This window comes from Nematolebias whitei, chromosome 16 (assembly GCF_014905685.2).
Source record: "Nematolebias whitei isolate Nwh7 chromosome 16, NemWhi1, whole genome shotgun sequence".
Lineage (NCBI taxonomy): Eukaryota > Metazoa > Chordata > Actinopteri > Cyprinodontiformes > Rivulidae > Nematolebias > Nematolebias whitei.
The window spans coordinates 12,936,326-12,961,577 of NC_056513.1; the positions used below are offsets into that span (position 1 = coordinate 12,936,326).

The following is a 25,252-nucleotide window of genomic DNA, read 5'->3' on the forward strand; positions in this document are numbered from 1 at the left end:
GGGCTAGCTAACAGAAGCAAGAGGCTAGCTAACAGAAGCAAGAGGCTAGCTAACAGAAGCAAGAGGCTATCTAACAGAAGCTAGGGGCTATCTAACAGAAGCTAGGGGCTATCTAACAGAAGCAAAGGGCTTGCTAACAGAGGCAGGGAGCTATCTAAAAGTACCAAAGGGCTAGCCAAACGCTAAAATGCATTTTCTGTCAATGCAGCATGAGTGCTAAATAACTATTGCTGAAATTTGCTAAAGACGTTGAAATGTAGTGTTCATAGCTACACTAGTAAAGCTGAAAGGAGAACACTAGCGATAAGGTAAAAGATGTGGAAGGTGGCTAAAAGCTCATATTATCAGTGTAGCTTAAAGCAGATAAGGACAAGCTAAAAGAAGTATAATCATGTTTCTGAATGAATTAAAGGGATCTCATTGTATTTGAATGGGGACATTATTTGTAAATAAATGTAAATATTTTTGAAAAGTATACAAATTTCAGAAACCAAAAGTCAATTGACTGCAAAAACAGCAATGCTGAATCGGCATTCACACAGTGGAAGAAACTGATTAGTCCTAAATCAAGTGTTTGTATTTTTATTTTTTTTCCTTAGGATGCTAAACACCCAGAGAAACTGTACAAACTGGGCCAAACAGTTCGTGCTGTAGTGGTGGAGGTTCAAGCCAAACATAATCGCCTCCTGCTTTCACTCACAGGTAGAAGCTGCTCAGATCCTGTTCATTTATTAGATCTGGTGCTTTGGAAATCAAAATGAAGTGACCCAAAAGTTTTAACGGATTCGATCTCTGGTTTCCTCTCATTTCCCAGGTGTCCATAAGCTGGAGAAAGGCAGCACTGTTTTAGGAATCGTGTCAAATATTCAGCCACAAGTCGGCCTTTATGTCAAACTTCCCTTTGGCGGCACGGGAACAGTTTGTTTCACCGACCTTCTTGACACCTACAAGCCAAACCCACTGAGGGCCTACAGCAAAGATCAGATCATCAGGTCAGCAGATAAAGCAACTACTCGTGGTTTCAGATCTCTTCTTTTTGTAGCTGTTTTACACACAGCTGAATGTAGAGTTAAAACAGAGCCGAAGAGAGGGAAAAACTCATGATAAAGCACCCAGGCTACCGTACTTTTGTTTAACTCTCGTAACTCACGGCAATCTTAAGGTTGGAGTAAATAAAAGTCAAATGTGTATTGGCTCAAATAATCTGTTTTAATCTTTCCCCTTTCATCTGGAGGTTTAATACTTAAGCAAAATGAGATTTTTAAACTTGCTGATTAGACGACCTTCAGTAAGGATTTTACACGTTTTTAATTTTGAGATGTCCTAATGTTGTGCTTTAATTTTTTTTAGTTTGTCTCTTCCTTTTTATTGCCATTTAACTACGCTGTGAGGTGTAGAATTACCAGTGACGGTTTCAATTCTGGATTAATGTAAACGTGATTATTAGAATCAGTTTTTGTTTTATTGTGTGAGTGTTTATGAAGCATTCACTCTATTGTGATCCATTTTTCTTCCATATGTTTTTCGACATGTTTCTCATTCCACAATTTTTGCGCTATTTCAACAAATCATATCAAAACGTTCAGCTCATTCAGGACAATCCTGCTAAGACTTTTGGTATTGGTGCAACTTTAGCTTTTTGAAATATTTAGCCTTTTCTGCCATTGATTTTAATGGAGCTCATTTTACAACCTTCACATCTTTAGATCTGTTTACAACTTTTTACTGCTCCTTTCACATTTTGTTCTAGTTCAGCTTCTTTCAGCTTCCTTGTGCAAATTTAAACTTTTTCAGCTACTTTCAGCTAATTTCAGCTGCCTTTGTAGCTGCTTTATGCTCCTTTCAGATTATTTCTGCTAACTACAACATTTTTGTGCTTCTTCTAACTTCTTCCTGCTAATTTCAGCTTGTTGTGATCCTTTCAGCTTATTTATGCAAGTTGCAGTTTTTTCTGATATTTCAGCTACTATTTAGCTGTTTTTATGCTAATTTTAGCTTTTTCAGCTTATTCCATTTTTGTACATTTAAACTTTTTCACCCGAATTCAGCAAAAATGTGCGCTCCCCACTTCCTTCTGGTAATTTTAACTTCTTTCAGCTGTTTTTTTGTGCTTATTTCAGCTTTTTTCATATAATTATAACTTTTTTGTGCTCATTTCTTCTTCTTTCAGCCTAATTGGGCAAACATGTTCTTTCTGCTTTCATCTGCTAATTTAAGCTTGTTCTACATTTTCAGTTACCTTTTTAACATTTTTAGCTAACTTTAGCTGTTTTCAGATAAATTTGTTTTTTTGTGCCAACGTCTTACTACTTTCACCCTAATTAAATTATTCCTGCTAATTTCAGCTTATTTCTGCTAGTTTTAGCTTTCTCTGCTCTTTCAGCTACTGTGTAGCTTTTTTTTTTGTTGCAATTTTGAGCTTTTGCCACTAATTTCATATTCTTTCAGCTCATTTCAGCTCTTTCCACTTCCTTCTGGTAGGGTATGCTTCTTTGTGCCTTTTCAGCTACTTTTCAGCTGAGTTTTTTTTTTTTTTTTTTGCTAATTTAAGCTTTTTTTTGTTAATGATTTCCTAAGTTTGTGCTGATTTTTGATTATTTCAACCTAATTTAGCTATTTGTTTTTTTTTGCTTTCTTCTGCTCATTTAGGCTAGTTCGTCCATTTCAGCTGTTTTTCAGCAAGTTCTTTTGCCGTAAGCATTCACTGCATGTTTGCAGGAAATGCAGTTTCTCTAGTTGCGATTTTCATGAAAAACCTGTTTTGTTGACTTCAGTCCTTCTGAATGTTTGAAATCTGGATGATTTTCCATCAAAGAGAAACTGGATTAAAGGTTGGCTTCTACTCTTAGGTGTTACCTGTTGGATTGTAAAAATGAAAAGTGGCAGTTATCTCTGCGTCCATCAAGGTAAGAAGAGTTTTAGTCTCGTTGAATTTTAAAGAATACTCAGCTTATTGCGACGTGCTCCTTCAGGCTGTCGCCGCAACAAACCAAACCCGAGAAAGACCCGGAAGTGTTGTCTGTAGACCAGCTGCAGGTGGGCCAGCTCATCCGAGGCTACGTGAAGAGCGTGGGGGAGCACGGGGTCTTCTTCAGGTAACTGAGAAGTCCAGCCACCCGTGGACTGATGAACTAACCAGAAATATGAGAAGGCTCTGTGGTGTGCTCTCTCTCCAGGCTGTCAAGAAGCATCATTGGACGAGTTCAGTTCAAACACTCGACTAAATACTTTATCAAGAGCCACAAGGATCTCTCCAAGCACCTGCCTGTCAACATGCTCCTCACCGCTAAAATCCTCAGGTAAAACATCTTCGTTTCAGCTCAGGCTTAGAATCAAACAGAACAATTAGACTTCGCCAAGATTGCCCTCAAAACCTCAAGCTCCGCCCACCTGCGTGAGACTCGAGTCGGAACGTTTCCGTTAAAGGGCGAAGTGTTTAACATTAAAGAGGAAAAATATTCTGCATATTAAAAGTCATATGGACAAAATCCTGCAGCAGAATGGTAAATAAAAACAAATAATCACTTTTTAAAAGTTTAACCAAATCTATGTTCATGAGATATTTTGCTAACAAAACAGGGTTGCCTCTAGAGCAGGGATATTCAACTAAATTGCTCAGGGGGCCACAGTTACTGAAAGAGCTCAGGGCTGGACGTCCATCAGTTATTAGTGAAGTAAGTTTGTTTTTATGATTTAAAATTTGTTTTTATTTAAAATGAAGCTGTTGGCGGGCCGAACGGAGTTCATCCGTGGGCCTGATTTTGCCCCCGGGCCGCCAGTTGAATAGCCCTGCAAGTTTTAAGCAAAGACCTTGCTCAATAATTACCACTTGGTTTGTGTTGAGAACGGTTCTTTGGTACTACTACACGAGTTTTAGAACAGTATCTGAAAAATTGACCCAATAGTTGGCGTTTTTGTGTTCTCTAAGATTAATTGGTTTTCAGGCCGTCTTTAATTTGATCAGCTCCAAAAGTTAAACATTTGTAGAGGTGAATCCAAAAATTATTCCCCAAAAGTTTCATTCTAATTTGTCCAACGGTTCATGAAATATTTTGCTAACAGACGGCTAGAACTGACTGCATATAGATAGTTAATGGCAAAATTTTAAAGACATATATGCAATTGGATTGGCTTGAATTGTATGTTGGGGATCAGTCTCGGCTACTACCACACCAACTTTAAGATCGATATGTGTAATATTGACGTAAGTAATAACCATTTTTTTATTTTTTAGGATTACTTGTCTTTGGCAGCCATCTTGAATTGGGTTGGCTCCAAACGTTAATCAGTTGTAGATGGACATCCAGTGGTTACTTACTGGATGTTTCATTAAATTCTGTCCAGTGGGTCATAAAATATTTAGCTAACAGACTCAGACAGGTGATGTTAAGCAAAACAGGAAACCGCTTTTGTCGTCGAGAAGGTCTCCAGAATGAATCCAGGACGTTGTATCGGTTGAAGGACAGTTTGACCTTGGCTTCAGGCGTCATCAGATCTTCTCTTCTCAGTGTTGACAGAGAAGCCGAGTTAGTGGACCTCTCTCTGCTCCCGGAGGACACGGGCAGGTCGGACATCTTTCCCGAGTCTCTCAACCTGCCGCTGCGTCTGAGCGAAAACGAGAAGAAAAAGCAGAAAAGACGTGCTCCGTCTGCGAGCGAACAGGTGACGGAGCAGCTTCGAGTTAACGAGTTCCTGTTCGGGCTTTTTAAAAACGCCCAACAGCACAAAAAATAATCAAATATGTCATTTCTGTAAATAGTCTTTTACTAAAATTTGGTTTTGAGCGCGTGTGCTGGTTAAATCGGAGCCTAAGAATAGTTTTTACTCTTTATTAATTTAGCAGGATCAAGCAGAATCCAAGATCCCCAAAAAGAAGAAGAAGAAACGAAAGAGTGACGGTGATGACAGTGGAGTGGAAGTGTACTTCAGAGAGGACGACGATGAAGACGCTGAAAAGAAACCTGCTAAAGTACGCTACATCTCAGTAGCTGCTGTTTAAATATGAATAGAAGTTAAAATCCACAGCTGGAGCAGTGAGTTTTCGTGTCTGTGCAGGTGACTGCCGGCTCAGCAGGCCCGTCCAGGCTGCAGGTGGCTGCAGGTTTCTCCTGGGAGGTGGGGCTGAGCTCCCTGAAGCCCGCCTCTGCTGAAAAGGAGGAGGAGTCCAGCGATGGAGAAGATCAAGATGAGAAGGCTAAGGTGAGACGGCAAATATAACCAGAGGAATTGCATTTCCTGTGTAAATGCAGCGTGAATGCCTAGAAGAACCTGCTGAAAAACAGCTGAAATTAGCTAAAAACTTGCTGAAATGTAGCTGAAATGGAAGAGCAAGCCTAAGTTAGCAGCATAAATCAGAAAGAACACATAATAAATTAATTTGGTCTAAATAAGCAGAAATGAGCACAAAAAAGTGAACATTATATATACAAAAAAGAAATTAACAGAACTTGCTGAACAGTAGCTAAAAAAAGTAGAAATAAGCTTAAATTAGCAGAAGCAAATGGATAGAGTACAATTATGCTGAAATAAGCAAAAATGAGCACAAAAAGTGGAAATTTTCAGCAGAAATTTGCAAAAAATAAACTACTGAACAGTAGCTAAAAAAAGCAGAAAGAAGCTTAAATTACTAGAAGGAAGTGGACAGAGCACATTTGTTCCCAATTAGGCTTAAAGAAGCAGCAATGAGCATAAAAGTTAGTAAATTAGTGGGAATAAAGTAGAAATTGGCAAAAAAACAACAAAAAAAAACAGCTGAACAGTAGCTAAAATAGCAGAAAAAAGCTTAAATTACCAGATGGAAGTGCAGAGAGCAGTTTTGCTGAATAATGCTGACAAAAGTTTAAATGAGAGCAAAAATGTACAATTAGCTGAAAAAGCTCAAATTTGCCTAAAACCGCTAAATAGTAGCCGAAATAGCTGAAAATTGCAGAAATAAGATGAAATGAGCATAACAAGCTGAAATTAGCAGAAAGAATTTAGAAGAAGCACAAAAATGTTGTAGTTCGTAGAAAGTACCTGAAAGGAGCACAAAACAGCTGAAGGAACACGGTGGACAGGAGTTTGCACTTGTGACGCATGTTTGTTAGCAAATGATCTCGTTTTAAAATGACCTTTGCAGGAATCAATGTTTGGTTGTACCTTTAAACCTGAAACGTTAAAGATGGCGTCTATGCATTCCTTCAAGGAATGCCAGTCCTGCAGTTCTTCATGTAGTCAGACGTTTTATCTCCTCTGGTGTGAAAACCGTCCAGGCTGGTCTGGGTCTGCCTCACCACTCGTCTTTCTGTCACCAGCCCCAGAAGAAGTCTCACCACGAGCTGCAGCAGGAGAAGAAGTCGGCAGAAAAGGCCCTGCTTCAGCGGGAAAACGAGCTGATGGATCCAAACCTGCGGCCGCAGGATGCCTCCACCTTCGATCGGCTGCTTTTAGCCTCCCCCAACAGCTCTCTGCTGTGGCTCCAGTACATGGCTCATCACCTGCAGGCCACACAGATCGAGCAGGCCCGAGCTGTGGCTGAGAGGGCCCTCAAAACCATCTCCTTCAGGTGTCTGGTTTCAGCTCATCAAACCTCTTTAAATGTTTTTCTAAACTGCTTGAAATCAGCTCGCCCTATTAGTGTGAACTATTTGGTCCTTATGTGTGAAATCCTAATCCATGGTGCAGAGAGGAGCAGGAGAAGCTGAACGTGTGGGTGGCCCTGCTGAACCTGGAGAACCTGTATGGCACAGAGGAAAGTCTGAAGAAAGTGTTTGAGCGAGCGCTGCAGTTCTGCGAGCCGAGGCCGGTGTACCAGCAGCTGGCTGACATCTACACCAACTCCAGCAAAATCAAGGTTCGCTGCAGTCTTCACCGGAGCTTCTCTTTGATCCGCTGTAACGTAAAGCCTTGAACCTCTACATTTTTCCTGGTTTTGTTTGCAGGAGGCAGAGGGGCTGTACAAGACGATGGTGAAGCGTTTCCGTGAGGACAAAGCGGTGTGGTTGAGTTACGGGACCTTCCTGCTCCAGCAGGGTCAGGGTGATGCTGCCAGCAGCCTCCTGCAGAGGGCGCTGAGGAGTCTCCCCTCTAAAGAAAGTAAGATGGCCAGTTGAACTCTATAACCTGGGTGGACAGGATTCTAACCAACCCATTGTGGCACCATAATATGTTTTTAAATACCAGTGTGGAACATGTTACCTAAAGTCTTGACTTTGACCAACAAGAAATCAAATAAACGTAGAGTAGAATGTAAACGGAATGGAAAAAATCCTGAACTATGACTTGGAGATGTCGGCACATTTATTAACGTGTTCAAGACACAACTTTTATCTTGTTTTAATAATAAAGATAGGACAATGTGAACTAAAGAAATTGCATTTCCTGTGTAAATGCAGTGTGAATGCTTATTGCTGAAGAACTTGCTGGAAAACGGCTGAAAATAAAGAACAAGCCGAAATGAGCAGAAGAAACCAAAAGATTACATATTTGCTGAATTAGGTTTAAATAAGCAGAAATGATGAAATTAGCTTAAAAAAGGCTGAAATTAGCATAAAATGGCTCAAAAGGTAGAAAAAAAAGCTTAAATTACCATAAGGGATAGGAAAAATATGAAATTAGTAACAACAACAAAAAGTGGAATTAGCTGAAAAGGCTAAAAAAAATAGCATAAAAACTAAATAGTAGCTGAAATAACAAACTAATAGAAATAAACTAAAAATAGCATAAGCTGAAATGGGTAGAAAGAAGTTAATTAGGCTGAAAGTAGCAGTTACCACAAAAAAAACCTGGAATTTATCTGAAAACAGCTGAAACTAGCTAAAAATGCTTTAAAAAGTACTGGTAGCTGAAAAGTTGAAAGAACACGTTTGTCCAGTTAGGCAGAAAGAAGTAGAAATTAGAACAAAAAGTTAAAATTATCTGAAATAAGCTGAAATTAACAAAAAATAAAAAATAAAGCTGCTAAAAAGTAGCTATAGAAGCAGAAAGAAGCTAAATTACCAGAAGTAAGTGGAGAGAGCACATTTTCACTGAATTAAGTAGGAAAAATTAAAGTTAATGCAAAAAATGTGGAATTGGCTCAAAAAGCTAAAATGAGCAAAATGAAATTGTAGCTGAAATAACTGAAACTAGCAGAAATGCTCTGAAAGGAGCATAAGCATTAGTAGGAAAAACTTGAATTTATCTGAAAACAGCTGAAATTAGCTAAAAATGTTAACAAGCTAGCTGAAAAGGTAGAACAAGCTCCAATTAGCAGAAGAAAATAGAAAGAACACGTGTTTGCCCAATTAAGCTGAAAGAAGTAGAAAAGGGCACAAGAGGAAATTATCTGAAAAAAGCTTAAATTAACAACAAAACAAACCACTGAAAAGTAGCTTAACAACACTGAAATCTTAAAGTGGAGAGAGCACATTTTTTGCTGAATTAGGCTGAAAAAGTTTAAATGATTGCAAAAAATGTGGAATAGCCGAAAAAGCTAAAATTAGCATAAAACGGCTAAATAGTAGCTGAAATGGCAGAAAAACTAAAACTTGCATAAATAAGCTGAAAGGAGCATAATAAGCTGAAATTAGCAGAAATAAGTTACAAGAAGCACAAAAATGTTGTAGTCAGCAGAAAGAATCTGAAAGGAGCACAAAACAGCTGAAAAAATTTTGATATTTGCACCAAGAAGCTGAAAGAAGCTGAAGCAGAACAAAATGTGAAAAGAGCAATAAAACGTTGTAAACGGATCTAAAGATTTGAAGGATGTAAAATGAGATCAATTAATTTTCTATGAGGAAAAAAAGTGGCAGAAAAGGCTAAATGTTTCTAAAAGCTAAAGCTGCACCAAAAGTCATAGCACCCTTGTCTGGAACGAGCTGAACGTTTTGATTTATGACTTGAAATAGCATAAAAATTGTGGAACGAGGAAGACGCTGAAAAACGTACGGAAGAAAAATGGATCACAATAGTGTGAATGTGTCATGAGCTTTCACACAATAATTTACAAGAACATCAGAACATTTAACTTTATTAGGCTTTACCTCGCGTCAAACGCAAAGTTTCATTAAAAATCTTAATTTCAGGTTTTCTTAAAGATTTGCTCATTAGTTGTTGATTCTATTTGTGGTTTATTTTGTCTACCGCCTCGTGTTTTATACTTCCTGCGTTGTCGCCGATCCCATCAGGCGTGGACATGATCGCCAAGTTCGCTCAGATGGAGTTCCGGTACGGCGACGCCGAGAAAGGGCGCAACATGATGGACAAAGTCCTGACGAGCTACCCCAAGCGCACAGACCTGTGGTCCGTTTTCATCGACCTCACGATCAAACACGGATCCCAGACGGAAGTCAGGTGAGGAGAAGCTCCTCCCTCCCACTCTGACGTTCAACCGACTCCTTTCATTCACCGTAGGGTTTGTGTCTTCCAGGGCTCTGTTCGACCGCGTGATCAACCTGAGCGTTTCTGTGAAGAAGATCAAGTTTTTCTTCAAGCGCTACCTGGAGTACGAGAAGAAACACGGCACCCCTCAGAGCATCCAGACCGTCAAGGAAAAGGCTTTGGAGTTTGTGGAAAGTAAAGGCAAAGAGGCCGAAAATTAAAAAAGCGACCGGATTCAGACTGCTCACAAAAACGCTCGTCCATAAAAAGACCAACATCTCAGCTTGTATTTACATTGTTTTTTTTAATATGACACAACAGATCTTTGTAAAGGGAGTTCTAAATGTTAAAAACAATCAGCTGGTTAACATTTCATCAACTTGCATTTTGTATATTAAAAAAAAAACTCAAAAGTAAAGAAAAAAAACATGAATATTCTGGATGTTTTTTTTTTGTTTTTTTGTTAAGAATGCAATACCACTACAATACATTACATGACACTTTATTTGAAGTACAAAATAACATCATATAGGGAGACCTATACACACAAAACATACAAGCAAGACTAGTTTTCTATTAGTCTTTTTTTTTTAAGGGTAATGGGGCCGTGGACACAATCTGTAACAACATTTTCTACTCAAATCATCATGGTTGATTGTAGCTGGTTCTTTGTTTTTAGCCAGTAGCTGTGGCCAACTCCGGCTGCCAGGGTGTTTCGTCTACATTGGCAGTATTGAAGATGCATGTGTGGCACTGGGTTATAGGGTTATAACATGGGTTTGTGCTGGCTGCGTTGGTAACACCCCTGAGATATTAGAGGTATCCTTGCTGATCCTGTAATGTTCTGCTCCGTGCCTTTGGCAGTGCAGCTCTACTCGTCCAGTGACTGTGGCAATGATGTCCAGCTCTAATGTGGCTCCCTTTCCTGCCATTTTTTATCTTTTGGGTGAACAGTGCAACATGGAAGTAGAACTAACATCTGTATGAAACTCATTCTACTCATTCGACATCTATCGCTCTCTTGACTGATCGGACCGAGCTCGTTGGCACTATCAAAATCCAATTCCCCACTGAGGCATATTGCTCGAAGGTCGCTGCCACTTGGGATCGTTATCAGTATTACCTTTAGAGATGACGGCTGTCAATCATCTTTAGTGTGGTTTAATGTGTGTGTTTTTCTGGAAGGGGGGGAGTCTAGCGCTCTATCTCTCACACCTCCTCTGGATCCATGGGCCCCTCGGCACCCTGGGGGGCATCGGGGTGGAGCCGCAGGATGGGTTTGTTACACATGGGGCACACACTGCGGATCTCCAGCCACTTGAGCAGGCACCTGAAGGGATGAAGACAGGAGAATGGTAAATGGACTGTACTTGTATAGCACCTTTCTATCTTACCAAAATACTCAAAGCACTTTACACTACAATCTGTACCCTCATTTACCGTACTTGCCGCTATACACTTTGCACTGCCGTATAAGTCTCATTGGTCCAAATATGTCTAATAAAATGGGGAAAAAAAAACGTTGCTTTGCCGTATAAGTCGCATTTATTATGCGTTACTGCTAGCCAGCCAGAAACGTGGGCCGATGTGACAAATATCGATTGGCTGCCAAATGGCGGCCGCAGGAGCGTGCATGGGAGGACTTTAACAAGATTAACGCTTAAAAATAATTATTTCGACATTATGGCAAAGATGTGTCTCACTTGAACGTTTCCTTAATAGATGCACTTGGCACGGTGAAATGCAGCTGATTTGACGTTTGCTCCAGGAGTTCCGGAGCGAGACGAAGGTGGCCTGGTATGGCAAGCAGAGTGTCTCATTAATAGCTACTTTTACCTATTAATGAAATGCTTGGCTTGCCACGTTAGTCGACTGCCCTCTAGTGGCTGAAAATGGTAGTGTTCAATATTTTCCTGAATGAATGAAATTGTCAGATCTCGGGGGAAAATTGGGTTATAAAATAGTGGGGGGGGGGGGGGGGGACATAAATAAGTCGCTTCGCTGTATAAGTCATGCAAATTTATGCAAAAAGGTGCGACTTGTATAGCAAAAGTACAGTACCCATTCACACAGCACTCTTATCCATACAAAGAATATTCAGTGCTTTTACAGTCGTACACCGATGGGACATGCATCGGAGGCAATGAAGCTTCAGTGTCTATCCCAGGGACACTTCAGCATGTGACTGCTGGTGGAATCGAACCAACTCTCGCATTAGAGAACAACTGCTCTAACCACTTAGCCACAGCTGCCCCAGGAGAAGTGAGAAAGGAATGTATTGGTAGACGAGTACGGCACATTATACAAGCAAAGTCCTTTAATAACGTTTGACTTTGACCTTAAAACTTGGGTGTGTGTGTGTGTGTGTGTGTGTGGGGGGGGTGACAAGTGTATGTACACTATGCCTAGTTATGATGCATAAGTGTATGAAGTTTCATTAAATTATGTTGAGTGAATCAGAAGTTCTGAACAAGATGACAAAGTTTATGGACGGATGGAGATTATACCATGATACATGCCGCCATCGACAGACTTATAAAAAGTGGTTACCTAAAAGTCATAATGTTCTTACTGGGGGTGCTAGTTTTTGGCCGATCACAGATTTCTAAAAACTGACCTGCCGATTCCGATTTTGGCCAATACCAATTTTGTTTTCTAAGCGACACTGTCAGGTGTTCTAAGGTCACAATGCACCTTCAATTTTCCAATCTTTTATTGAAAAACATACCCTTGAACAATATCCTAGAAACAAAACAAACTTGTTTTAACTGGCCATGAGGTAGTGCTCTGAAATATAAATGAAGTTCAGACAATTGTTGTTAAAACAAAAAAAAAAGAAAAATGGGTAAAATCGGTTTCTCATGCAAGTATTGGCCGATTTCCTGAAATTAAGGAAATCGGGGGGCGATAAATCGGCCGACGATTTATCGGTGCACCCCTAATTCTTACCCATGTTTGTTTGAGCTGTTGGCAAAATATAAATCACTAGATAAACTTCAACTCTGGAAATAATTATTAGGTGTACATCGATTACTTTTTGGTGCAACCCAATTCAAGATGGGGACGTAAGGATGACTCTACTACTACACCATGTTTTAGATTTTAACTGGAGGGTCTCAAGATGATCTTCAAAATATTCAAGTTTAAAAATGATTTGCTAAGATCTTCTTTGCCATAAGCATACCCTGTAATTAGTGATGGTGTCTTCTTGGCTCTTGTGGTTGGTAACACCCATACAAAGAAGCCTTCATGCTTGCCTCAGTAGACGCCCCAACACTGATTTAATTTACGTGTATATTATTTTTAGTACCTTTGAAGTTTAAGAATCGGTTAATGTTTAACAAATCCCACGTTCTGCCCACTAACTTCTCATTTTGACCTCCCGATGCCTAACCCTGACTTCTAAACCGAACCTGGACCCTTGATCAGGGGTCTGAAACCTGTGGCTCTGGAGCTACGTGCGCCTCTTTGGTTCCTGGTCTGGCGCTCCTTGTCGGCTTTGACCAAAAATAAAGTGGAATTTAAATTGGTCGGTTTTTATACCAACAGAAAAGAGAAACGGCGAATTTGAGCAGTTTTTCTGCAAATGTTCAAATGATCGCAATTAAACATCCAGCAAAATCGGCAAATTTTTGTACATACTTTAAATTTATGCTTTGTTACGCAATTGTTTTTTTTTTTTTTTTTTCAAAAAATAAAAGGACATGCATAAACCCGGAGTTCAAGGTTTAAACTTTAATTCTTTCCCTTTTTTTTACATTAATGTAGTCTTATATCCAAAAATGTAAAAAAATCAATAAATGTAAAATGTTTTATATAATTTTTGTTTTATTAAGTTACGTCCATTGGCGTGGTGGCACAGAGGTTAGAGAAGGTGGGCCTGTGATCGGAAGGTCACCGGTTCGACTCCCCAGACCGAAAACGTCAAAATGTGGGTGTTAAAAGTGAAGCACCCACACCTGCCTCCGCCCTCATTTGCCCCACTCTGGGCCCTTCAGCAAGGCCCTTAACCCCCACCATCTACTCCACCAGGTTCCCTAGATCAGGGGTTCTTAAACTTTTTGGGTTCAGGGACCCCCTCATAACCCTCATGTTTATTAAATAATTATCTTCAATTTGTCTCTTTAATGCAGTGGAAATATTTGTGCAACATAAAAACTTAAGACCTGTTCTTTAATAGTGTTAATACAATTTTTATATTTTTGAACCTGGGGTATTTTTCATTTAAGACACAATTGACAAAATTTTTTAATTTCAGCTTCCAAAATTTACAGTTTTGAGAAAATTAACAGCATCAAAAACCACTTTAAAACTTTATCTGTGCACTTTTTTTTTCTTTCGGCTGCTCAGTTGTTCAGGGGTCACCACAGTGTTAGTCGCACAAAGACTTGCTGATTGTTTTTACACCAAATGCCCTTCCTGACACAACCACAGACCATGGAGCTACCACATCCCTCTGTGGAGCAGAGAGCTGCTATCTATGGGTGCCCGGGGGAGCAGACGGTGGGGGTTAAGGGCCTTGCTCAAGGGCCCAGAGTAGGGCAAATGAGGGTGGAGGCAGGTGTGGGTGTTTCACTTTTTCCACCTACATTTTGACGTTTTCGGTCTGGGGAGTTGAACCTTGACACCTTCTGATCACAGGCCCACCTTCTCTAACCTCTGCGCCACCACTCCCTAAAACTTTACCAAGTCACATAATGAACATAAATGTATTGCCTTTTTTTTTTTTTTTTACTTTTTAACAAATCCTTACAGAAAACTCTTTAAATAAAACTGAATAGAATCATAACGGCAGTAGTCATACCAAGTAACAGGACTTCATTTGTAAACTGATTGATGCCACAACTGAAATACCAGGCGTGGGGGTTGGGGGATCTGGGGGTCCTCCCCCTGAACATTTTGAATAAAGCAGATGGGATTTCCTGCATTTTTGGTGTATTTTAATGGGTTGTTAAACATCTACGTACTTGTAAAAAAAAAAAAAAAGTTTTTTTGGCAGACCCCCCTCAAGCACTGGCTTGTGGCCTGTCGGTGGTACGGGGACCCCAGTTAGATAAACCATTGCCCTAGATGGCAGCTCTCTGCTCCACACAGAGGGCTGTGGTTGCTCAGCGGTCTGGTTGCATCAGGAAGGGCATCCATTGTAAAAACGATTGCTAAGTCTTCATGCGAGTTAGTTTGCTGCGGTGACCCCTGAGGAAAGGAGTAGCCAAAAGGGAAAAAAAAAACGTCACGTCCACTGACCGAAAAAAAAAAAATCCTTCATACAAACTCAAAGTGGCCCATGAGCCACCAGTTGATATTCACAGCTGTGGCAGGTTTTGCAGCTCAGAACACATTTTGTTTAATAGGCGAATGGTAGTAATGGCTCTTTTGATCACAAAGCTGCAGATAAATACACAGAAATATGTGAGTACACAACAATACTGGCACCCATGAAGGATGAGGTGGAGGAAGAAGTATTTTTTATATTTTTCTTACTACATCTAACCTCTCACAGCCAGACTTTAAACACATGAACTCACTAATCACCGACTGACGCAGGTACTGGGGTTTGGAGCTTCGGTTGGACTTTAACCGGCCGAGACTCCCTGCGAAGGGTCCACAGACCCCTGCTGAGTGAAACGACTGCAGTATCAGCCGAGATAACGGCTGGTTCCACGCGTTCGTCACAGAGCTAAATGCTAATCAAAGCAGCATGACTTTATTCTGTCTGTATCTCTGAACGCTCTGGACCGTTCTTCACGTAAGAAGGGGAGATAACACCATCCCACCATTGCTTGAAGTTGCAAAACTGAAAGTGGGGCTCACCTTTACGACCAAGATTTTTAGTAAATAAGAACATGAGCAACATTTGTCAGTATAACAGTACTATTTGTTGTATTTTAGGTCTTTATTCCTTTATCTTTTTGGTATTCCCCACCTTTAGGCAGCAGTTATTCTCTTGCCCTCTGTCTTATCTCTCCTCAACACTTTGACATTTTCAATCAAGTGTTTAGAGAGGGTGATGTGTTTTGGGGGGAAAAATAAATAAAAAAAGCTTAATTATTTGACTTTTCAAAGGTACTCAAAGATAAGCAGTCGTCCTGCATTCCCCTTTTATGACTAATCTCAGTGAAGTGAAGCTTCAAGAGTAAAAAAGCCTTTCCGACCAGCAGCTGTTCTGAAGCATTTAAAATAAAAGGAGATCTCCTGTGCAACAATAATGTATTTCTTTTCGTTTTTGCAGTTTCAAAGTAAAGGAGCACAAACCTTGTCCATGAGATTTAAAAAACAAAATCTTCTCTTTGGAAGGGTTTGAACAGTGAGCCAACTACGTTTTCACGTCAAGGATCTACCACCAGGTCACACAACTGTGTTCAAGACAATTATTTTTAAGAAAAGTAAAAAAAAAAAAAAATCTCGAAAATCAACTAAAATTAAATTTGCAAACATGGAGACGACTATAAACTCAACAAATCAAGGCACATGAACTGTTTTTTTTTGAAGGTGTCATTTATTTTGAGGATTTTTAGTTTTGGAGCAATGATTTTATACTTCTTTTCTGCCATATTTATTGTACTATCACCCACTGAAACATTGTGCATTAAAAAAAAATATTTTTTAAGCTAAAATTCTAATTTTTGGGATACTTTCAACTTGACAGTTTTGACCAGAGTATCAAAAAGTTTGCAAAGCACTGCGTTAAACCTTTTGTTGCTCCGTGTTTTGCACTTACTTCTTGTGAAATGCGTGTGAGCACGGACACACGCCCAGCTCATCTCGAGTCCTGAATTCTTCCAGACACACGGCGCAGGTTTGCTGCACGAACACAAAGCAGAAAACACAAATCAGTTAATTTATCTTTACTCTGATGTTCAAATCCACATTTATTCAAGAGGTTGAAATCAATTATACTTTATATGAACAGTTCTACCTCATGCAGACTTTTAAACAAAAGAACATTTCTATTTTATTTCATATTTCATTGCATTTTGTTGAAAAGTTTTGCGGATGTTGCAAAATGTAAAATTTGAATGAATGTGATGTAATATTACAGTAAATAAATGTTTGTTTGTTTGTTAGAAAATATTTACCAGCTTGGTAATACAGTACAAATAATAAACACAATAAAATTATAATATAGCTATGATAATCGTACACCGTTTTTCATTTTATTGTTTAATGATTTTTTTTTTTTTACTTCATTGTTTATTTTGATGTTTCTGTTGCATTTCCAGAAAAAAAGAAATAAAAATTAGACACCGATTTGCAGGAAAAAAAAAAAAAAAAAACTCCACAGAAGTTTTTACTTTTGGGAAATTTGACCAAATCTCACCAAAGTGCAGCCGAATTTCATTCAACTCAAATTCACAAAAAGACTATTTTTTTCCCCAAACTGTGCCTGCTCCGTGTCTCTAAGCAACAAGACCATTCTACCAAATTAAAACCAAAATATCCAGTAAATTTTACCAAAAAAACGAACATAAAAAGTTATAATCTCTCTTCGCTTTACGTGAAAATCAACATTTTTACCTGTCTGTGTGTGTTAGTAAAACATCTGGTCAACCAACTGACAGATTTTAATGAAACTCCCAAAAAGTAATCATTAGACGTACGTCTACAACTGATTAACCTTTAGAGTCAACCTGATTCAAAATGACTGCTACAGAACACAAATGATGCTAACTCAGCCAATTTACAGAGTTAAATGTTGGTTTGTCACCAGCTGAGTGATTCACAGCTACCAGCTAACTTATTCCTCAACATAAGATGATCCAAGTGTAACCACGGGCACAAAACGTAAAGAAACATAAAAATATACACTGTATTTTGACTTATCTTAACTCATGGATGTCAGTGCAGGTAATCCAAGTGTGGGATTTATTTTTCTCAATGTGCACATCATCTCCACCCTCGCATATGCAGCACTAATGACATCCTGATTGAGTTAACCAAGTGAACAAATCCTCCTGCCTCACTGTGCATCACCCCAGCTAATGTGGAAACACTGAGTCACGTTCAACTAGAGAAATTGTTCCTGTGAAAATGCAGTGTGAATGCTTATTGCTGAAGAACTTGCTGAAAAACAACTGAATTTCGGTAAAGAAAAAAAAACATGCTAAATGTAGCTGAAATGGAAGAACAAGCCTAAGTTAGCAGACGAAAGCAGAAAGAACACATATTTGCTGAACTTGGTTTAAATGAGCAGAAATGAGCACAAAAAAATTGTAAAAAAGCTAAAAAAATAAAAAAGAAGAAGCTGAAATTAGCTAATAAATAGCTGAAAAGTAGCTGAAAAGGCAGAAAGAAGCTTAAATTACCAGAAGGAAGCAGAGATAGCACAATTGTGCCCAATTAGGCTGAAAGAGGCAGAAATGAGTGGGAAAAAGTGGAAATTATCTGAAAAAAGTAGAAATTTGAAAAAACAAACAACAAAAAACTGCTGAACAGTAGCTAAAATAGCACAAAGAAGCTTAAATTACCAGAAGAAAGTGAAGAGGGCACAATTAGGCTAACAGAAGCAGAAATTAGTACAAAAAAGTAGAATAAAATCTGAAAAAGGCAGAAATTTGGAGAGAGAAAAAAAAAGCAGAATAGTAGCTAAAACAGCATAAAAAGCTTAAATTACAAGAAAGTGGAGAGAGCGTAATTGTGCCAAATTAGGCTGAAAGAAGCAGAAATGAGCACAAAAAAGTGGAAATTACCTGAAAAAAGCAGAAAAAAAAGTAAAAAAAAAAAAAAAAACCTAGCCGAACAGTTGCTAAAATAGCAGAAAGAAGCTTAAATTGCCAGAAGAAACTGGAGAGGGCACAATTGTGCATAATTAGGCTGAAAGAAGCAAAAATGAGCACAAAAGATGGAAATGATCTGAAAAAGGGCAGACGTTTGCAAAAAAAAAACAGCTAAATAGTAGCTAAAAACTCAGAAAGAAGCTTATTTTACCAGAATGAAATGGAGAGAGCAAAATTTTACTAAATTAGGCAGAAAAAGTTTAATGGAGTGTAAAAATGTGGAATTAGCTGAAAAAGTTCAAATTAGCATAAAAACAGCTGAAAAGTAGCTGAAATAGCAGAAATAGTTGAAATTTGCAGAAATAAACTGAAAGGAGCGTAACAAGCTGAAATTAGCAGAAAGAAGTTAGAAGAAACACAAAAATGCTGTAGTTAGCAGAAAGGAACTGAAAGGAGCACAAAACAGCTGAAAAACAGCTGAACTTAGCTGAAAGTAGTTGAAATTTTTTAAAACTTTGCACAAGGAAGCTGAAAGAAGCTGAAGCAGAACAAAATGTGAAAGGAGCAGTGCAAGGTTGTAAACAAATCTAAAGGTTTGAAGGATGTAAAATGAGCTCAATTTATTTTCTGTGTGAAAAAAAAAAAAAAGAGAAAAGGCTAAATATTTCAAAAAGCTAAAGTTGCACCAATACCACAAGTCATAGGAGCATTGTCCTGGAAGAGCTGAACGTTTTGATTTATGATTTGTTGAAATAGCACAAAAATTGTGGAACGAGAAAGATGCTGGAAAACATACAGATTCGTTTCAAGTAACTGGAAGTTGGAAGAAGAAGAATAAATCTAAACAGGATCTCTATGGTATCACCGTGCTTAGTAAACATTCACGCTAGAAGTAAAACTGCTGCTGTTTGAGAAAAGGGACTTACTCCAAGAAGGCTCAGTTTCTTGCTCGCACCTTTCAGCACCACCTGAACACGAGGAAAGTAAAAGGTGTTGGTTATTGTTCCACAATTCCTGCAGCAGAAAAGCTTCAGACGAGTTCAGCGTGGACTGAGCTGAATTCTCACAATGACACGTAGATGGATTCAAGGTCACCTATAAAGGGTGGTGCTAAGCTTCCCAGCTGAAGGCTACAGTGATGCTACAGACCTCAGTATTTATAACAGCCCTCATGGGCTTGTGTTACATATTCGCTCAGTGAGACGACTTACCTCGTTGTAGCTGAACTGCTCCCTGGTTCCTTGTTGTTTCAACCTGAGGGGGACACAGAGAGAACAACGCTGAAGTCAACACAGCTGGATCTAACAGAGGTCGGCGATTCTCAGCTCGGCAGGTTTCTGCAGAACACGAGTGGGTGTTCCTCGACCTTTACACGGAGTTGGCCCATGATCATTTCTCGCTTACTCTTTCATGTTTAGTCAAGTGACCTGGTAGGATTAAAGGTGCTGCTTGTTGCAAAGAAGGAAATCAAACGTAAAATTAAAAAAAAAAGGTTGTCCTGGATGTATACCAAATAGTGGATTTGGAGTTTCCTCCGGTAGTTTCCCAGTTAAATTGACGTTTAATTTTGAAATGCGGGTGCACATTCTCTAAAGAAAGTGCCTGATTCTGCGTGGAAGCTTGAGTCACGTCTTGTTTGTCTCGCATGAAGGATTTGACAATTCGTCAATACGTCGGACGGCCTTTCTGACGCAGCCTGCGCTCGAACCTGCAGCACTGATCACTGAGCAATCACGGCGCTAGCTTTACTCACACAAATGACCTATTTTAGGCTGACTGTAGTCTGTCCAGGTAAATAAAACTGGACGTCAAGTTTAACTTTTGACCTATTTGGTTAAAAGGGGTGGAGAATAGTTCAACGTTGTCTTGAATGAAGCTTAAGGACGTTTGGCGTCTTTAAAGCTGACTCATATAATTTGTACTGAAAGGGGCAGAAACAGACTTAAAAAGATGTTAAACCTTTTGAAACTGGATTTTGTGGAAATATTGAGCAATTGTTATATTAATTACTGGTAATAGCTTTATTTTACAACCTCAGGAGAAAAACTGCTGCAGGTTGGAAACTGGATCCAGATATGACGTCAGAGTGATTATTATCATGTGTCGTGTATTATTTATGAGAAAACCAATATGTTGTTGCATGTTGTGCTGAGTATAGGCTAACTAACATTAGCAACGCAAGCCAATAATGTTTTTCTCTGCATCCTGTACATTTAAACACTGAAGCAGCAGCGTGTTCACTGATAGTGGTTGGAAGATGATATGTTTGAGTGTTTCTGGATTACTACGATGCAAACTGACCCATGTATTTTGATTTTTTTTTTTTTTTTTTTGTAAGTTCATTATCACAACTTCTCGTGCGTGAGTCAGCCGACAGGTTTTGAGATTGAAGCTAATCGAGAATTTTCAGCTTTCTGAGCGAGAACTCGGACTTTCTGTGAGTTGCAGTTGATTTCTCCAACATCCAGAGCACAGCCTGAGACCAGTCTTGGCCCAGTTTGAACTAGCTAACGGCTAATCTGAGCTGAGCCAAGATCAAGGCGGGCTGTCATTGTCATCCTCCAAACAACTCCTATCAAAACGTTTCACAGCAGTTTGTGCGAATGCCGTTTTTAAAAGCTTTACACAGTCATTACTTGCACATTACACAGCTGCTCAAGTAGAAATATTAGAATGTATTTGGGCTGGAAGTTGGCAAGACTGCACCAGAAGTTCTCCAGCTAGCTGCATTCGCAACTTCTGCTTGCAAATGACCATAAACTACTAAATAGAAGTGTAATGTGAAATTGATGGGAGATGTAAAAAAAAAAAAAAAAAAAGTATAGGAATCAATACTTTTTTTTTTAAATTAGAGTTGCTTTAATATGTCAGCAATCCACCTTGTCCTTGTCATCGCTCAAACAATCAGTTATCTCATGAGTCTGATCAGGATAAAACTGTTTCTCTCTAAACTGAAGTTGTTCAAAGAGTTATATATAACAATGATATATTTTATGTTCATAACTGATCTACAGAACCAAATTTCAAAAGGTCTGAACTATCACATTAAAGTTATAATTTCAGGATTCTCAGCACCCTGAAGTAGGTATTTGTATAAAGACTTAGGGGTGTTAAACATCCATATCTGGCATTATATAGAAGTAAGTGATAGGATTAGGGAGGTAATAACAGTATATGTCTCACAAAGAGGACAACGTCTATATTGATTGAAGTTGCCCCATTTGAGCAGTAATGCCTTTGTACCAGAGTTAGTGGTTAGTGGTCCATTGGCTCCCTGTCAAATCCAGAAAGGAATTCAAAATCTTACTTCGAACCTACAAAGCCCTCAACAACATAGCTCCATCTTATATTAGAGATCTTATTGTTCCATATTTTCCTAACAGAGCGCTTCGCTCTCAGACTGCAGGCTTGCTTGAGGTTCCTAGAGTTTCCAAAAGCAGAATGGGATGAAGATCTTTCAGTTATCAGCCTCCTCTCTTGTGGAACCAACTTCCAGTTTCTGTCCGTGAGGCTGACACATTGTCCAGTTTTAAGACTGGAATTAAGAATTTCCTTTTAGATAAATCCTATAGTTAGGGTTTGCTTGTTATGTTGCCATAGGCTTAATGGTGGACAAACAAACCTCATTTTCTTAATTGAATAGTTTTCATTTGAAACTGTTTCTATCTTAACATGTGATTCTCAGCCTGCCATTGTGTATCTATTCCTCTCAAACCCAGCCAGTCGAAGCAGATGACAGTTTGTCCCGAGTCTGGTTCTGCTAAAGGTTTCTTTCTCATGGAGTTTTTCCTTTCCACTGTCGCTTTCATGCTTGCTCAAGATGAGAGTCTGTGATGGAGTTAAACTCAAAGCTCCTCAGATAAATAGTGTTAACTTATTTTATATATGAATGTTTCTGTTCGGTGCCCTGAGACGACTATAGTTGCGACTTGGCGCTGTATAAATAAACTGAACTGAATTGAATCTGGTTTGATAAATCTAGTGGTATCTACAAAAGGTTAGACCACAACATTGATCTGTCTCAGGAAGACAAGATGAAGTCAGAAGGTGAGGAAGAGGTTGGGTCTAACTCTTAAATTTGGCTAAAGAGAATACGTCATCAATGACAGACCTCATATTTCAGCCATTACCAAAACACAACCTGATCACGACGTGACCTTCCAGAGGCCGATTGAGCTTCGGGGTGTTTTCTTGTCATGGCTGAGGGTCGTCCTAAACATTTTAGCTTCTAAACCACTAAAAAAAGATTGAACTACTACCGACTGAAACATGCAACCAATGCCCAAAACCCAAAACAAGATATTACAACAAATATAAAGTTCCAATAACTATTGTCCTATTTTAATCAACTGAAAACTTTTTTCTCCTCATGCAACAATCATGACAATATAACATGGTTAAAGTTATTTTTAATTCCACATTCATCATGTTTCTGGTCCCCTTGAGAACAATTCAATAATTAGGTAAATATTAGGTCTTAAAGATATGTTGTTTTTTTTCTAAGAAGGTTTCAAATATCACTTTCTACTTTAACCCTCATGTTCTTAAATGGATCTTTACTAAATTAATAAATGTAGTTTGTTTTTACTGCATTTTATATTGTATTTTATTGCACGGCATCCTTGAGTGACATGAAAGGCGCCTTCAAATAGAATGTATTTTTATTATTAAGGCCAGGCTGATTCTGGCAGATCCTGATCACCCACTCCATGGTGAGTTCAGGTTGTTCCCATCTGGAGGCAGGTATCTGCTGCCCAGATGTTGGACAAACAGATGTGAAAATTTCAACGAACAGTGATGATTTCTGTACGGTTATTTTAATGTCTCGATGTCTAGTATGGATGTTTTGTGTGCCTATAGACTGAAACATATTGTCCCTTGGAGATAATAAAGATTCTTGAACTTATTATTATTATTATTATTATTATTAATAATGATAAAACGTACAGAATAAATTTGAAAATGTACCACGTTTTTAAACATTTGCTGTATTAGCATCTATAGCAATCGGCTTTTTTTTTTTTTTAATTGATCTTGCCAGTCAGCAGATTGTTGTCACATCTCTATTTTTGGCTTTTGTGTACATTTGGTGTCAGACAGGAAGGTTTTGGTGGGTTTCACAGCCAACAGCTGCCTGCTGCAGCTGCAAGCAACACCAACGAGAGCAACGTGAGCGTGGCTGCAGATCAAAACAGTGAGGTGAAAGGTGCTAATTCACTTCAAAGCAAGCCAATGCAATCTTTTCCACGTAAAATCGAGCCATTTCATTGGTTATAATGAAAAAAAAAATGCTGCACGTTGGGCAGCTTTGCTGGGCAACAATGGCTTCATCTACTGCTTGAGTGGTGCTCTCTCTCATCATATCGGGCCTTTTATTACACATTCATTTTAATGTAGCCTGGCCAAAGTAAAGTGCCAAAACATTTGAATTTTCTCAAACCTTCTCCACCTACCTGAAAAGGTAGCAGCAGAAGATGAGGCTGAGCATGAAGACGAAGAGGCCGATGCCCAGCACAATGACATAGACATTGAGTGGGAGGTGGTAGATGTCAGACGTCATGCTGCAGTAGTGTTCAGAGCGTTGAAAACCCAAACCACAAAGACATCCTGCCAGGGAGAATATGCAGACACAAGCGTTTGTCACCTTATAGGGTAAACGTTTGACATGCCCAGAACAACCTGAATTTGTGTTGGTTTGCTGTTGTTGTTTTTGCAAGTAAATCCAGCTCTATGAGTCTAATTTAAAGGGATAGTCTGCTCACTGTTTAAGTAATGTGAAAAAAAGCAAGTCTTCCTCCAATCTAGTCAAACAAAGACACATATGTTTTCAGGCTTAAAACACAAGTCTTTCAAAAAAAAAAAAAAAGTTGTTTATTCGAACAGCATTTGTGTTTTTGTGCAAATGTTGCACAGAGTGGGCAGCACGGTGGCGCAACTGGTAGAGCTGCTGCCTCTCAGGGAGCAGGTCCCTGGTTCAAATCATGGTACGGAGGCCTTTCTGGGAGGAGTTTGCATGTTCTCTCCATGCATGCGTGGGTTTTCTCCGGGTACTCCGGTTTCCTCCCACAGACCAAAAACATGCATGTTAGGCTGATTGGTAACTCTAAATTGTCCCTAGGTGTGAGTGAGAGAGTGAATGGTTGTTTGTCTCGTTTGTCTCTATGTGGCCCTGTGATGGACTTGCGACCCGTCCAGGGTGTACCCCGCCCCTCGCACAGTGATTGCTGGACATGGGCACCAGCGACCCCCGTGACCCAAAATGGAATAAACGGGTAAAGAAAATGGATGGATGGATGGATATATATATATATATGGTGGTGTTTTTGTAGGACAACCCAGAGAGTAAATGTCATGAATAAATTTGACATTGAACATAATCCAAGTTGAAGTGTTACATCATTTTCAGACCTCCTTTTTGGCATCTGCATTTGGTAGCAGATCAAACTGACAAAGAAAGACCATGCAGAATAATGTAGTATTTTAATTCCACAGCAGAGAAAGCTATGCAGTCTCTGTAAATAGGTCTAGGGGAAAAAATAATCGGTATTGGTATCGGTTATCGGCCAAATAATTTAACATATCGGCGTGTCGGAAATTGGCCAAAATTCCAATATCGTGCATCTCTAGTCCTTAGGTGTGAGTGAGAATGTGAATGTTTCTTTGTCTCGTTTGTCTCTCTGTGTCCCTGTGATGGGCTGGTGACTTGTCCAGGGTGTCCCTTGCCTCTTGCACAGTGATGGCTGGACATGGGCACCATTGACCCCCGCGACCCAAAAAGGAAGAAGGGAGTAAAAGATAATGGATGGATGGACTGATTAGACATGCAGACTGGGCGAACCGATACATTCAGCAGCTTCAGCAGCATCGGAGACACACTGGCAAAGTAACATGGACGTTGTTCTGTTGGGAAAACAGCAACAAGCCAAACAAGCCATGTCATGCAAAACCGTAGAGGTGTAATATTAGCAAATATAGCACTCTTTAACAATAGTTTGTTGTTTTTGACAGAGTTGTTTTTAAAGCCTGAAAAATGATCAAAATGGCTATTTGGCTAGCCATCAGGAAGGGTTTTGTCTTTTTCTCCTTACTCCGTGCATAGATGGTCCTGGGTTCAATCCCCAGTTTGGACCTGATGTCTTTCTGTGTGGGGTTTGCATGTTCTCCTGGTGTTTGCGTGGGTTTTCTCCAGGTACTCCGGT

General features: G+C 39.3%; 2 protein-coding genes across 3 annotated transcripts in view; one reads left to right on the forward strand and one right to left on the reverse strand.

Moving 5' to 3' along the window:
* The window catches only part of pdcd11 (programmed cell death 11), a 24,165-nt gene extending 14,393 nt beyond the window's left edge, over window positions 1-9,772 (forward strand). Inside the window, exons 24-36 of the mRNA XM_037689690.1 lie at window positions 600-702; window positions 815-992; window positions 2,850-2,906; window positions 2,973-3,095; window positions 3,177-3,299; window positions 4,509-4,662; window positions 4,841-4,969; window positions 5,056-5,199; window positions 6,294-6,544; window positions 6,664-6,832; window positions 6,921-7,074; window positions 9,147-9,312; window positions 9,389-9,772. Of these exons, the coding sequence (XP_037545618.1) occupies window positions 600-702; window positions 815-992; window positions 2,850-2,906; window positions 2,973-3,095; window positions 3,177-3,299; window positions 4,509-4,662; window positions 4,841-4,969; window positions 5,056-5,199; window positions 6,294-6,544; window positions 6,664-6,832; window positions 6,921-7,074; window positions 9,147-9,312; window positions 9,389-9,560 (1,923 nt within the window). The 3' untranslated portion in view covers window positions 9,561-9,772. The remainder of the gene's footprint in view (window positions 1-599; window positions 703-814; window positions 993-2,849; window positions 2,907-2,972; window positions 3,096-3,176; window positions 3,300-4,508; window positions 4,663-4,840; window positions 4,970-5,055; window positions 5,200-6,293; window positions 6,545-6,663; window positions 6,833-6,920; window positions 7,075-9,146; window positions 9,313-9,388) is intronic.
* Window positions 9,624-25,252, reverse strand: part of zgc:175214 (uncharacterized protein LOC557610 homolog) — a 19,788-nt gene continuing 4,159 nt past the window's right edge. For both annotated transcript variants that reach the window (XM_037689689.1, XM_037689688.1), the window contains exons 3-7: window positions 23,507-23,660; window positions 19,265-19,307; window positions 18,980-19,021; window positions 16,058-16,140; window positions 9,624-10,669 (exon numbers count right to left, since the gene is read on the reverse strand). In XM_037689689.1, coding sequence (XP_037545617.1) covers window positions 10,549-10,669; window positions 16,058-16,140; window positions 18,980-19,021; window positions 19,265-19,307; window positions 23,507-23,660 — 443 coding nt within the window. In that variant the 3' untranslated portion in view covers window positions 9,624-10,548. The remainder of the gene's footprint in view (window positions 10,670-16,057; window positions 16,141-18,979; window positions 19,022-19,264; window positions 19,308-23,506; window positions 23,661-25,252) is intronic.